The following is a 14,414-nucleotide window of genomic DNA, read 5'->3' as shown; positions in this document are numbered from 1 at the left end:
AAAGATAAATGCAGAGTTCCTGGAGAACTGGTAAGAAATGGTATTTGCCCAAATCCTCTACAGAAGTGCTCTGCGTTTTCTTTCTTGCATCTCTCCTTTCAGTTTAAACCCCAAGTCCCAGACAAGGCTTCTCAGTTTTCAGCGATGCCCAAGAAGTGGCAGTGTTAGTGTATTTGCGTGTCTGTGTGTCTGTGTGTGTATTGCGTTAAAGGACCTTTTTTTAGATACCTACTTGGGGAAGTCAGCCTGGCAGACCAATGCAGTATTAAAACCTACCCTGTTTTATTTTGGTTATTGATTTTTCGTCAAACTAAAGTTTAATATGCAAAGCATTTCTAGGAAATCTGACATCATTTCTTTTTGGAGACGGTAGGTAAAAGGGGTTTCTTGATTAAAAGAAAAAGAACTATCAAAACAACCTGAGCCTGAGAAACACTCGTCCCTTGGCAGTTTAGTTGGAGTAAACACAAAAGTGGCCAGCACGATTTAGACGGAGTCAGAAGGCAGGGCTCAAATCGCTACTCAGGCAGTAACCGTGTGTAGCCAAGGGCATGCCATTTCTCTCTGAGGCTGTTTCCCAGACTGAATCAAGGAGGTCACTAAGCTGATATCCAAGGTTCCTTACTGTTTTGAACACCCTGTGATTATGTGAATGCCTCTCCCCCCCAATCCCACCTATGGCCCAGCTTCGATTAGCTTCAGTTTATTCAGCGTGAAAGAAGCTATCTGGGTGAGACAGAATTGTCATTGCATCCCCACCCTTGTGTGCAGATGAATCAAAAGAACCACAAGGAGTTAAGGATAAAGAGGAAAGAAATCATAACCGAAGAAATATCGTCTTTATCTATGTCCATTTCCTCCCACAAGGAAGATGGCAGTGTCGGTTGTACGTCACATATATCTTTCTTTTTAGTGTTTACTCTTAGCACCTGCACAGCAGAGATCTTTACAACTCATTGCATATGCTCTCTCTCATCTCCCCCCAATACAGCACCTGAGGCCTAAGCAGCAGCTCCCTCCAAGCTCCTCCCAAGGCTGAGACCCTTCTTCACGACAGAGTATAGAAATAACAAACATGCCCAACGGTTTTATACAGTTGCTAGAATGTTTTCGTTTCCAACGAATGAAGATTTTTCCTCCTTTCCTTTGAATATTAATTACATTTTACAAATCTGTGTTTGTTTTGCTTTGCTTGGTTCTGTTCTGTTTGTACAACAAAAGGGAATGTCCGTGGCAAAGAGTCAGGTTAACAGAGCTTGGCTGTCATCTGGTCCGACTGTTTGAGGATCTCGGTGTTGTAGAGGTCCAGCGCGTGGTTCACCCTGATGATCTCGCTGTTGGTCAGTTTCAGGCGGTGTTTCAGCATACACGAGAACAAGTCCAGCTGGGGCTTCCCCGGGGCCACAGGGGGGGCCAGGCGATTGATTCGGTCCCGAATATCTAACAAGAGGAGCATCACAGACGAAGAGGAGTAGAACTGGCCGCCCTGCGTGTACGACTGGTTGACCTGCTGCACGGCGCTGCGGAGGAGGTCGGCGTTGAACCTCAGGCTGTACCCGAACACCTGCACATCCGAGATCTTGATGTAGAACTGCCTCTTGGAGGGATCGGACAGGTCCACAGGGCCCTGGCCAGTCTCATTCCGCAGGAGGGTAGGTAGCCGAGTCCGACTACGTAGGTAGATGTGGACCGTCTCAAAAAACGTTTTCCACCGATTGCCCAGCAGGAGGGTCCAGTTGTAGCACTGGCTGTTCTGGAGACGGATCTTCTCCCAGCGCGGGTAGCCGAACTCCCCGAAGGGCATGTTCCAGCCCTCCGAGTGGCTCCCGCTGAAGGGGTTGACGTAGACGAAGAACACGGGGTCCAGGCTGCTGTTGCGCGTCTGGCAGATACGCATGGACATGCCGATCACCATGTGGATGAAGTCCACGCGGTTCTTGTTGCTCTTGAGAGTGAGGGACATGCGCTTGCGCCACCGGGGGTCAAAGAAGGTGTCGAGACGGATCTCGTTGCTGATGAAGGTGGTGTGGACGTAGAGGCGCGAGTCCATCTTCTGCAACAGGTACTTTAGCTCCAGGTCCTGGAAGTCCAGGTCGGTCTCGAAGCTGATGAACTGCTCGCTCCGCTCCGAGTCCACGTTCTGTGGTTCGCAGCGGCCTCGATACAGCTTGTAGCCCTTGTTGCAGGAGCCGCAGAGCGAGATGTTGGCCAGGCTGCACATGGCACAGCTGTTGTTCCCTCCGATGATGCAGGGGATGGGGCGCTGGCACAGCGTGGTGCTGCCGTGGCACACGCAGCTCCTCTGGCTCTCCAGGAAGGTTCCCCAAAACCCGTTCTCATTGCAGTAGAGAAGCGACTGGACCCTTGCAAGCCACTGCTGAATTGTCCTGAGGGGTAGAGGTGAGATGGAGAACGTTAACCATCATGGGTGGGCTTGTGGTTGTCCAGCTATTAATGCAAAGTGGGGTTATGCTTATCCAACTGCTAATGCAAAGTGGAGCTGCCCAAAGGATGAAAGGACTGGGTAGAACAGTTACCGTAGGAAGGGCACCTATGACAGTACTACAGGAACTACACTGTAGTTCCTGGTAATGCCACAGAGCAGCTACTCGACCTTGTACTCTACCCATCTAATGTTCAATGCCCTCATCTGTAAAGGGAAGGGGTTGGAGTGAATGTTCTTTGAAGCCCTTGCAGCTCTATAATTGTATTACTCATTCGTCCCGCGGAAGTTTGATTCAGAAAACTAAAGCGTATGAACTCCAAAACCCCTGCCGGATGACAACAGATTGTAAAAGATGGACAATAAGAAGAATTCAGGGGTTACTTCTTTTAACCTGCGCCAGGTGTTTCAACCCTCTTCACAGATTCCTCCCATGAGGTTATATAACATCCAAAAACTTCAACAAAAACAAATTATATTTTATATTACTCTGGACATCAGGAAGTGCTTCCATATTTATGGTCTTATGTGATCCTCCTAGTGGCTTTTCAGAACAGTAAGAAAGATGTTATTTCTCCCATGTTTTCCACAGCTCCAAACTCTCAGGTCAGTGAAATTTCCATCACAACATGTACCTCTAGGCCCCCCCCCCCCCGCCACGTTTATAAACAAACCCAAGCCTGTCCCCAGATTCCAGCCTCTGAAACATTCCAGTGAAGGTACACACTAGATCAGATAAGAAGCAACAGAAGAATAGGTAAAAAGATGTAAGACAGTCAGCTTAGTGGCCTCTCATCTTTCCTCATTCCTGTGCAAGTCCCCTCTTCCACGCTACAAATAATCCCTTACATGTGTCTACCCTGCACAGGGTACATTCGCTCCCATTTCCTCACCTGAGCTTCACAACCACATCCCCAAAATAGCTTGGGACCTGAGGTCAGTCCGAGATCTCTTCAAATCCTGGCACCTCCACTCCTCAGCCAAGGGAATGCTGGTAGTTTCCTTCACCTTCCTAATCATTCCCCCCACACCCGGCTGTGGTGAGGGTGACATGATTGTTTTGTGAAGTCTTTGTCCCTAACTTGGTAGGTATTAGGGACTCCATAAAAGTTAGTTCTTGTTATTCCTGCCAAGAGACTCTCAGCTCCACTTTCTAGACATGGCAAGAGAAGCTCAGAGGTGAAATCATACAGTGAGTGAGTAGAGCAATCTCCTGGCTCGTAGCTCTTCAAACAAGAGTCGAGGAAGCCTTTCTTAAGGCTCTCACGTGCTGTGGTGATGCTGACGATGATGAGGACCGTGGCGGCAGTGGTTCCTGATCCGCATTTTTGAAAACTGGAAATGGGAGCCCTTTTGCGTTGTACTGCGTCTGGTAGGAAGTGCTAGCGATCTACCTATTCTATCATTTCCACTGCCAAGCCACAATCACCAAGCCCAAGAACCATGAGGTAGGCAGTACCGCCTGATATTGAAAAGCATGTGCGCTGGCCCAAGCAGAACTGAGTTCGAGGCTCAGTTCTGTAACCAGGAACAAGATACTTCGTGTCTTTGAACCTCAGTATCCATATCTGAAAAGAGAATAATAAAGCCCATCTTAGGCAGTGAGGGAGAGGACTGAATGAGATGGTGTATTTAAAGCATTGAGCACAGAGCCTGGCATAGACCAATTATTAAAAAGGTAATAAGAAGTACTCCCACCCCAGAGAGTGAGCTCTTCCTTTGAAGGCACTGAGACACACTCTCAGGGATTTCACTGTCCCCCTGGGGTTGGAGGGAAACCGTTTGGTTACTTGGGACATTTGAAAATGGATACTGTTGAAACGGCTTCCCAGGATGCTGTGCTTTAAAGGAGGTGCTTATCAGCTGAGAGAAAGTGGAGGAATAATTAGAGCACTCTTTGAAACAGCTCTGCCTTTTAACTCTACAGAACGATCCTGGCTTTGCCAATGAAACCTCCCTCATAACATTCAGAACACTGTATTGAAACCCCTGGTAGTTTGGTCAGTTTCCCCTCCAGGCTCTAAGGCTGGAGAGAGGGGACCCCCCCCCCCCTCCTTCCCTGAGCATCTAGCTCAGAGCCTGGCTCTAAATAAATGTTTCCTGAGTGAACAGACAGAAATTAATATTTTTCTTATTTATCACTTAAAGAACAAACAAACTCCTCTTCTCTCTCCCGAACTGCAGAGTTAGTTTTCAATACCTTGCACCCGCACAGCTCCAGGCCTCCCGGGTCTCTGCTTCGTGGGACCAATCCCATTACAGCCTGGAGAACAGCAGCGGGCCCGGCCTTCAGGAGACGAAGCTGGAATGATAATGAGCCGTGCGGCTCCCAGCTCCCCAACCAGAACATTGACTGAATATCGGCTATGAGTCATCTGATATTTTTGTGAGCCGCAGGGGCACGCCACACGTCTCTGATTGCGTGTGGTTCCATCTGACGAGAGCGTCATTTCAAAATGCCTCTTTCAAATGGCCCACACTTGCCCCGTCACTCCCTCTCCAAGTGACAGGACAGTACCCCATTTAGAGCTCCTCTGTTCCCATCTGCAAGGCATTCTATAAGCCCGTAGAGCGCGCCCTTTCTCGTGTCTCATCATTGGGACCCTTTGTCAGGACCGCATCCCCCCACTCCTTGAATCAATGCCTCATTGTGGCTGAGCGCTCAGCATTCTCAGTGAGGGAAAGAGGAAGATGCAAGTTCCCGGTGAGGCTGCCACAAGCAAAGGGCCGAGTGGCCTATTAGGATTCCAGCCCCGTCGAGCAGGAGGGACTGGGGACAGAGGCCCTCTGAGGCGCAGCAGAGAGCTGCCTGGCACCTGCATCTCCTGACCCCAGAATAATCGTGAGGTTGTGGGCTGTATCAAAGAAGGCATTAATGATACTGCGAGAGGACTAAGAGGCGGGGCACGGGGAGGGGGGCTGGGAGCGCGAGGCCCAGGGAGAGGAGAAAGAGAGAATGGAGGAGAGAGGTGGGGACTGGGGAAGCGTGAGGAGAGAAGGAACGGCCTCAGTGATGGAGGTGGAGGGGGAAACAGGGAGCCCGACCCAGGTGAGCAGACGGGGGCTGTGGACGAGGAGGGCTGGAGAGGGGAAAGGTGACGAGATGAAATTAGTGTGGGCAGGATGGAAACGAAGACACTCAGCCAAGCCTTCATGCGTCGTAACTCCCAGGATCAGGGAACGTGGACCCCGGCTGGGCCACGGGAGGGCAGACCATCCTTTTCTGAAAGGGGGGGGTGGGGGTCAGACGGAGAGCAATGTTATTGGTGAACCCCGGTTCCCAAGGTCAGTGAACGTTCCTTAGATTTCAGTCCTTCATTTTGAAGAGAAGAGCAAAACCAGAAAAAACCAGCTCGTCCCGGTTTTTTGCATGCTTGTCCTTAGCACAAGCAACTTGTGAGAATGAGGAGTCCACCTCAATCAGGGCAATCTCCTACACCTTCTCCATCTCCAGCCAGTGCTCTGGGTAGTAACTGCTGATATTCAGAAACCCTGCCACGCTGGAAGGCATGCAGCACCTTAAATCAGCCAAGGGAATCAATGGCTCACAACCACCGGGCGCTCACTGTATACCAGGCGTTGTGCCAGAGCTCTCCCAGAGCAGCATGGATAACTGTCTACAGCACAGGTGAAGAGAGTGAGGCCTTGACAAGTGGGATAACTTGTCTGACATCACAGCGTCAGTCCACATTCAAATACCAAGTTCTCTAACTGCAGCACCGGTGCACTTTCCGACGTACCACAACGTAAAATAACGACAAAGCCAGCAAGAAGGAGGAAGCAGGCCACAAGAAGAGAAATATATTGAAATAATGGAAAAATACTGAAACTTTGAATGTGTGAAGGGCCTATCATCACATTCCTTGCTTCCCCTGGACCTGCCAGGATCCCTCTCCTCCATTCACAGATAATTGGAGCTCACCGACAAGTGCTCAGGGAGAGGCTGGGGACCAGGGGTAAGAGGGAACGCGATCTATAAATACCATTTCCCAGGCTAGCTGGTGACAGCCCACCTCAACTCTGGCAACAGAGGAGCAGCTTAATAGGCCAGCTCCAGAGAGATGGGGCGGGGGCAGTTTTCACAGAGGGCTGACACAGACCCACTGCAAGGCATTCAGTGTGTGGCAGTGAGGACCGCCATTTCAGATGCTTTTCTCTGTCCCTGGGGACCCAAAGCATCTTCTCTTTGCAGCCAAAGCTGAACTCCAATACATCCAAATCAGCATCTTTCTGCTGGATGGGATTTCAGTTCATTATGATGGGAGGGGCGGGGGGAGCAGGCGTGAGGGGAGGGCAGGAAGCTGCATTTTTATTCCTAAAGCTGGAAAACCCTGGGGCCTGGTAAGTAGGCTCCCACAGAGGTTATACATGAAGCTTCTTGGACCACAGGAGCAGAAAACCTTCAAGCAGCAGCCTTGGAACTATCCAGCCCATCTCCCTCATGTTTAGACCTGAACACTGAGGTTTAGTTGCTTAGGTGAAGGATCAGTGTTTCTTGAGTGCTTTCGATATCATGGCAGTCAGCCTTTATCCTTACATCAGCCCCATGAGACAGGACTCCTTTGAGAGGAGGAGAGGGCATGAAAGACCAGAGAGGGACTATGACTTTCCCATGGTCACACAGCATGGACGTAGAGCAGAGCTCAGGATTTCTGGATCCAAACCTGTGTTCCCTCCATTCCCCGCTGTACTTTTCCTACACTCTCAAACCCAGGATGGTGGAGAAGCTAGGCTCCGGGCCATGGGGACACCTCTGCTGCTCCCCTGCAGGCTCTGTCTTTGCCTCAGCCAGGATTTTCTGGCGACCTGACAGGCCTCCTGGTGACACAGCTGGAGTCGCTCATCATTTGGAGGACAGAGGCTATGCCACCCAGGGCTTCCCATCAGTGCTTTCAACAGGGCACGCCTCCCCTTCGGAACCACCTGGTGGGAAGCCCAGGCTGGGATTCCTAATTCAAGCAAACTTCCTGCTGATTTTAATTGGAGGTTTTGCCCAAGACAGGAATGCAGTGCCAGGCCAGTGGCATTTTACGGAAGATCATAGGAATCGAGTGCCAAGGAGAAGGGGGGAACAGATTTAGGCTAAAATAGAAAACTATAATCCATAAGTCCCATTTGCCTACCAGGAGTGTTTATTTAAAAGGGAGAGGAGAGTTTAAAAAATGAAATCAGAGTTCTGAATCAATCATTCTTCTATTAATTCCGTAAGACTCTACAAATTGTGTACTCTACAGACCAGAGACTAGTACTAGACTGGGAAGACAAACAGTTGTTTTTAGGTTTCTGGTGATGCGCTGTTTAGGGGGTGTGCTGTGTATGACTCTGTTGTGTGTGTGTTACAGGAATAGTGCTGATAAAAGATGAATATATCAATGGTGTCAGAATGCTTGGGGCTCTACTGAAAGAAGCCTCGATTTATGGATGTGCTAGGGTAAATTATAACTGGCCATCAGACCCAGTCTGTGTTCATCATTTTCCCCAGATTCATATTTAGCTTTAATCATTCCCCTCCTTGAGTTTCTATCATTGACTTAATAGTTTGTTTTCCTTCCTTCTGTTAGTTCTTCACATAATGTCACAGAGCCTCATGGAACAGCTCATAGCGATGGAAGAAAAAACCCAAAGAAGAATTTTGTGGTCCCTTGCCACGATGAAGATGCTTTCTGGTTTGGGACTGTGGAATGAAGGCAATAGGTCTTATTGGTGGAGGGCAGAGGCAGAGGGTAGAAGGGGGGAGGGGAAGAGCAGCAAAGAGAAAACCCGATGGAATCTTTAAAATTAGGTTGTCAGGAGTTTAACTGGGGAGGACTAGGAAACAATTTTTGCAAATTACATAGCTCTGTGTCTGGAAGGAGGTGACAGGCAACATCAGCTACATGTTCAAATTCAGCATTTTGCTTTGGGGCATGGATGTGCTGAGGGTAAGGAGGAAGGATCCAGAAGCTTCTTTAGGGCTGACAGAAATGCTAAAAGCGGCAGGAAGCTCCCAGGTGGAGAGCTGCCAGAGAGTTTTTATTCTTCCTGGGCGGAAATCAGGCAGGAGAATGACATACAGACCAAAGGTGAGAGAGTGAGAAGAGGGCTAAGCAGGTGTAACGGACCTCACCCTGAAGCACAGTGATGGTCATCTAGATCAATGATCTGGGCCGTGAGCCAGTTACTAGACATGGGAGTCAGTTAAGGAAATGCTGGATCTGCTCTACCACTACTTTGTTGTGGATATTTGACCTTGGATAAATCACTTCACCTCTTTGATCCTCAGTTTCTTTATCTGTCAAATGGGAAAGGTAACACCTACCTTACACTTTATCTTCAGAACAAGAATCAGATACGTGAAGCTCCTGGGAGGTTTGCAGTGAAAGGAAGCTATCTCTGACTGGCCATTAACTATAATTATTACTGAGGGCAAAGGAAAACTGTGTTTTATATTCCTCTCAGGTAAAAATATTCCTCTCAGTTACTACAACAGCCCAGTTGATTACAGCTTAATGTCCTAGTCTCCCTATCACTCACCCTCCACAGTTCTAGTGAACGCTGTCACCATGATGCTTGAAGAGCGAGCTAGATGTGGGCTTTGGAGTCAGAGAAGATGGGGTATTGAATCGTAGCTCCTCTCATTACTTAACCTTGAGCTAATTGCTTGTCCTTTCTAAGCTTCAGTTTCCTCAACTACAGAATGGAATAATAATACATTACTTGCAGGATTGTTTTGAAGATCAGATAAGATAATGTATGTAGAGCTTCTAACATAGGTAGGTGCACATTGTCTCTCATGAAAACAAACTATTGTGCTCCTCTTGAGCTCCCAAAGAAAATGGTCCCTTTGAAGTAAGTATAGATTTAAAAATCCAGGGAAAGAATTCAATAAATATTGTTGGGTCCATTGAACATTGATATTAAAAGAGCAACAACAACAAAATCTCTCATTGATACTTAATCTCTTCTATACCCCAGGATCATTAACAGATGGATTGCAGAGCTAAATGTGAAAAGTAAAATAACAACATCAACAAAACACCTTTTAGAAGAAAACACAGAGGAGCATCCTTATGACACTGGAGTAGTCAAAGATTTCTTAACACAGCTCACCATAAAGGGAAAAAAACATGTTGATTAATAGGGATATATTAGGATTAAAACACATGAATCAAAAGATACCATTCAAAGAGTGAAAAGACAACCCTTAGTTAGAAGCGTTAGTTAGAAAATATACTTGCAATACCTTTACCCAAAGACTATATTTATAGTACATAAATAACTCCTACACTGGCTGGATGCTGGGCTAGTCAAAGGCGTTTCATGCTGCCTGAGTTTGCCACTCCTTCCTGGGTCTCTTTAAACCAGAGTAGATGCAATTATCACAATTTATATTTTTCTTCAGAAGGTTCTCACTAAACTGTTTAATAAATGTGACTTGTCCCAGAAAAAAAAAAAAAAAAAAGACCAAACAGGAAAGTAGGCAACTGATAACGATGATATGAACGGGCATGTCATAAAAGAGGATAGTCAGTAGGCTAACAAGCACGTGAAACTCCCCGTCATGAGTCATCAGGACGCACCGATTAAAACTGCGACGGGATACTTCTGCAGCAGGATGGCCGAAATAAAAATAAAAAGGATGAGAAACACTAAGTATGGGCAAGGATGTGGAACAATCAAAACTCTTCTATGCTACCTGCAAGAGAGCTCATTCGTTCAGCAAGTTTGGGAAAGTGGAATTAACTACTGAAGTATCTGTAAAGCTGAGCGATCCCATCCCTAGTAGATACCCGACAAAAATGCACACAGAAGTTCACTCGAAGACGTGTGGAAGACAGCAGCACTCTGTCACAGCCCCAACCTGAAGACTGTGCAAATGACCACCGCAGTAGAATGGATGTCTAGAAACACAGTGGAATACTCCTGAGAATGAATGTGCCAAAACCACACAAAACAATATGAAGGAATCTCACGGAAGAATGAAAGGTGAAAAAAGCCGGATACCAAAGGGTCCACACTGCACAAAGAGAGGAAAAACTGAGCTACAGTGTGTGTAGCCATGAGAGGCAGAATTCCCTGGGAGAGAAGGCTGATGGTATCAGAAGAGGACACAGTGGGTTTCTGCACTGCTGATAACGCCCTGTTCTTTGATCTAAGCGCTGGTTACATGTGGGAATTCATTCTGTGAAAATTCATCTTGCTGTATACTTAACGATATTTTCACTTGCTATATATCTCTAACACTTCCATAAAACATTTACCCCAAAAAATCGTCCTTTGAAACAACCAGAAAAACACTATTAAGGCAGCAATACGTTACATTTTTATATCACTTTTAAACTTTCTAAAGCTCTTCTGTTTGGTTCTCTGATTTAGATCTTCACGACTTTTCTGTGTCATAGGTTGGGTTGAGGGGTATCAAGGATTTTTAAGGATATGAAAAACTGGGCTCAGGTGACGTGACTTCCTGAAGGTCACCAGGGAGCTGTCACATCACTAAGATTACAACTCACCCGGATGTGAGTTTTGTTGGTCGATTTGGAGGGTGGAGGTGGGTAGGAGCATAGGGAAATGGTGCTAAAGAGGATAAAGAGCTACAGAAATTGTAAGAAATTAGTTCTATTTCTGACTCAGTCCTCTAAGCCTCTAGATTCTTTTCTGAACAAGAAGCCACTTCTGAGCCCCAGGGAAGGAAAAAAAACCCTGAAAATCTAAAAACAACAAAAAGGGTCTGGAGATACTTATTTTCTTGCCTTAACGTCAACCAGGGGAGTCAATTCCCTACTTGCTACAAATATACAATGACAAACAGGGATGGGCATGGAGACATCCCTGGTAGCGCTGAGTTGAACAAACCCTGCATATCACTCACGGTGAAGCTCAGCTGCCGACACGCAACTCCCTGCCCCTCACCCTGATTGTGCATCCTTGGGTTGCCATGGGGTTCTTACTGCCTTCTTAACCTCCGTAAATAGAAAAGAAATGCACAAGATATTCTTAGTGAAAAGCTTCATTGCTCCATGGTTGGGAGGGTACTTCTAGGCTTCTGTGACTGACAGCAGGCTGCCCCGAGCTAGCCTAGGGTTATCTGTTGGCTTGTACCTCTTCCTCAATAGGACAATTTAGTACACACTCAGAATAGGTCCTTGCCACGACTTTGCCACCTCCTCCCAGGGTGCGTGCACGCGCACACACACACACACACACACACACACACACACACACACACACCAGTAGGTCAGGGACTGTCAAAGTAGCAATTAACTCTGGTAGGTGGAGCTGTCTGCGTGTTTAGTGTGGCAGATTTTCAGAATTCTGGAGTGGAATGATGCCTAGACAAGGCTTAGTCCACGGGAAACAGAGAGCTTATGTGACTTGCCTGAGGTCACACAAATAGTACCTGGAAAGCCAGAGGCAGAATCTTTCCCTTGAGGAAGGAAGGACCCTGCACACAGCCACAAATGTAGACCGTTCATCTTTCCCCAACCTCTCCCAAGGGGACCGGACAGCCTTTTACCTGGGTGACTGTGCATTGGGGGAAAGGAAATATTCATACTTTTCAAGGATTACTGGACACTGGCTTTGAACTGAGTATTTCTAGGAGACACAAAATGTCACTGCGGTCTACTATTCAGCATAGGTGTTTATGGGGGGGTCAGGGGATCAATGGGACCTTGGTTCAGGTTCTTCTCACGGTGGGTCTGATGGTTATTTCCGCATTCCAGAGTGCACGCTTGAGATTAATCCATAATTGGAATACTCTGCAACTGGCAGAAACCCCTTCCTTCCCACTTCTGGCATCCCCACCAAATAACAGAACTTATATTATGGAACATTCTCTCCCTTTAACCAGCTTCCAAGAAAACAAAACAAGACGATAAGAACAACAACAAAACATGTACCTAGGCCGAAGCATGCTGCAAGGGGCATAAACCATACGATAAATCCGCTAAAACAAACTTTGTCTTGATTGACAAAGGTTCAAGAGGGCAATTTTGTATTACAAGATATTTCTTCATAAGGTCTCTGAAGAGTGCACGAACCTCTGTACTAAAATGTATCACAATGGAAAAATAAACAAATGACAAACCCACAATGTACGGCGGGTGGCCACGGATCCTTTGACACTCCTCCCATAGACAGGAGATCTCTGTTCCCCTCCCTTGAATCTGGGCAGATTCCACCACTCCTATGACCAATACAGTTAAGGCAGAAGTGATTCACTTAGTTTATGGACTCAGCAGCAGCCGCTACTTCTTGTCTCTTGGAAAACTCCCCCTTAGAGCTCTGAGGCCACTTATAAGCAGGCTGACCACCCTGCTGGAGAGACCACATGAAGAGACCCTGAAGAGAGAGAGCTGCCCAGCCGAGCCCAGCCTTTTGCTCACCTCTGCTAAGGAACCAGGTATGCGAGTGAAGCTCTCTTAGAACCTCCAGCTCAGCCCAGCTGCCACCTAAATACCAATGAGTGACTTTGCGTAACCTCATGTGGAACAGAAGAATTGCCCAGCCAATTCGGGCACAAATTTCCGACTCACAGACCGTGAGCATAATATAATGATTGGCGCTTTAAGGCCCTAAATTTGGGTCAATTTGTTAAACAGCAATAGATATTCAAACTATTATATACCACGAGCCCCCAGAGAGAACTCAGGATCTCTCTTCCTCCTTCCATTACCACCAAGCTATGTAACTGTACCAGGCAGAACTTGAAAAATGTCCTCCCTCCCCAAGATTCCAGGCTCTAACCCCCAGGACCTGTGGATGTGGTGAGATATCACTCCCAAGACTGTGTCCTGTTATTTGGCACAGTTGATGTAAAGATACTGAGATTATCTAGGTGAACCTAATTTAATTAGAGGTGTCCCTTTGAAAGCAGAGTGTTTTCTCTGGCCGTTGGCAGAAAGAGAATTCAGAGAGATCCAAAGCCTGAGAAAGACTTGCTGCACCTCTGTTCCTTTGAAGATGGAGTGGTCCATGTACCAGGACTGGAGAATAGCCTCTAGGAGCTAAGAGTGAACTCTGGCCAATGACCAGCAAGGAAAAAGTGACCTCAGTCCTATAACCATAAAGAAGTGAATTCTGCCAACAACCAGACTGAGCTTTGAAGTGGGTTCTCGACATCTTCATTTCTACTTGTGAGACATCAGCAGAAGATCCAGCTATATACCAGGCCCAGCCTCCCGACCCATGGAAACTGAACGATAATAAATGCATATTGCTTTCAGCCTCTAAATGTGTGGTAATGTGTTACAGAACAATACAAAACCAATACAGTTACTCTGGCCAAGACACACTCTGTTCTATTTTATTCTTTAATAAAATGACAGGAATCGATTAGATGATCTTTTAGGTTCCCTGACAGCCACGACATTTTATGATTTTGTAATTTTAGGCCATTTAACCTTCCTGAGCTTCAGATTCCTAAGGTAAAGCACAGGTGCAGAGGCCCAGTCCTGTGCCGGTTTTCTTTTACCTGCTAGAGCTCAAGATCTCTGTAAACGGAGGCACCCCTGTCTTATTCATCATCTACCAAGACCTCATGCATAATGCCTGGCACTTAGTAGGTGATCACTAAATATCTGCTGGATGAAGGAATGCATGGATAAATGAATGAAGATTCAGTATAAATATTAATGTACATATTCTTTGACAAGAAAGAACAAAGGGCTATGCTTATATAGGATGGCAACAAAAGAAGGGGTATTATTTCATAATGTTGGACCAGTCATTAATTTCTGTAAGCCTTAGTTTTCTCACCTGTACATGGGGAGTCTAATCCTTGTTCTAGCTCCGCCCAACCCCCAGGTTATTATAACAATCAGCCCTTTGCAAAATAAAATAATCTATGCGTAAGGTATCTGTCTTATACATAAAGTATTTGTCTTAGTAATAGTTTACTTTTTAGAATTGGGAATATATCTAAGCCAAATGAGGTAAATTTATTCCCTAATTATACCAGAGACTGAGTACCTTCCTGCTGTTATTTTGG

At 46.6% G+C, this 14,414-nt stretch overlaps 1 protein-coding gene across 1 annotated transcript in view; it reads right to left on the bottom strand.

Annotated features, from left to right (window-relative positions):
- Positions 1-814: 814 nt before the first annotated feature.
- The window catches only part of BRINP1 (BMP/retinoic acid inducible neural specific 1), a 184,431-nt gene continuing 170,831 nt past the window's right edge, over positions 815-14,414 (bottom strand). The window contains exon 8 of the mRNA XM_032635627.1: positions 815-2,387. Within this exon, the coding sequence (XP_032491518.1) occupies positions 1,247-2,387 (1,141 nt within the window). The 3' untranslated portion in view covers positions 815-1,246. The remainder of the gene's footprint in view (positions 2,388-14,414) is intronic.

This window comes from Phocoena sinus, chromosome 6 (genome assembly GCF_008692025.1).
Source record: "Phocoena sinus isolate mPhoSin1 chromosome 6, mPhoSin1.pri, whole genome shotgun sequence".
NCBI classification, from domain to species: Eukaryota; Metazoa; Chordata; class Mammalia; order Artiodactyla; family Phocoenidae; genus Phocoena; species Phocoena sinus.
This window is presented reverse-complemented; position numbering and strand designations above follow the sequence as displayed.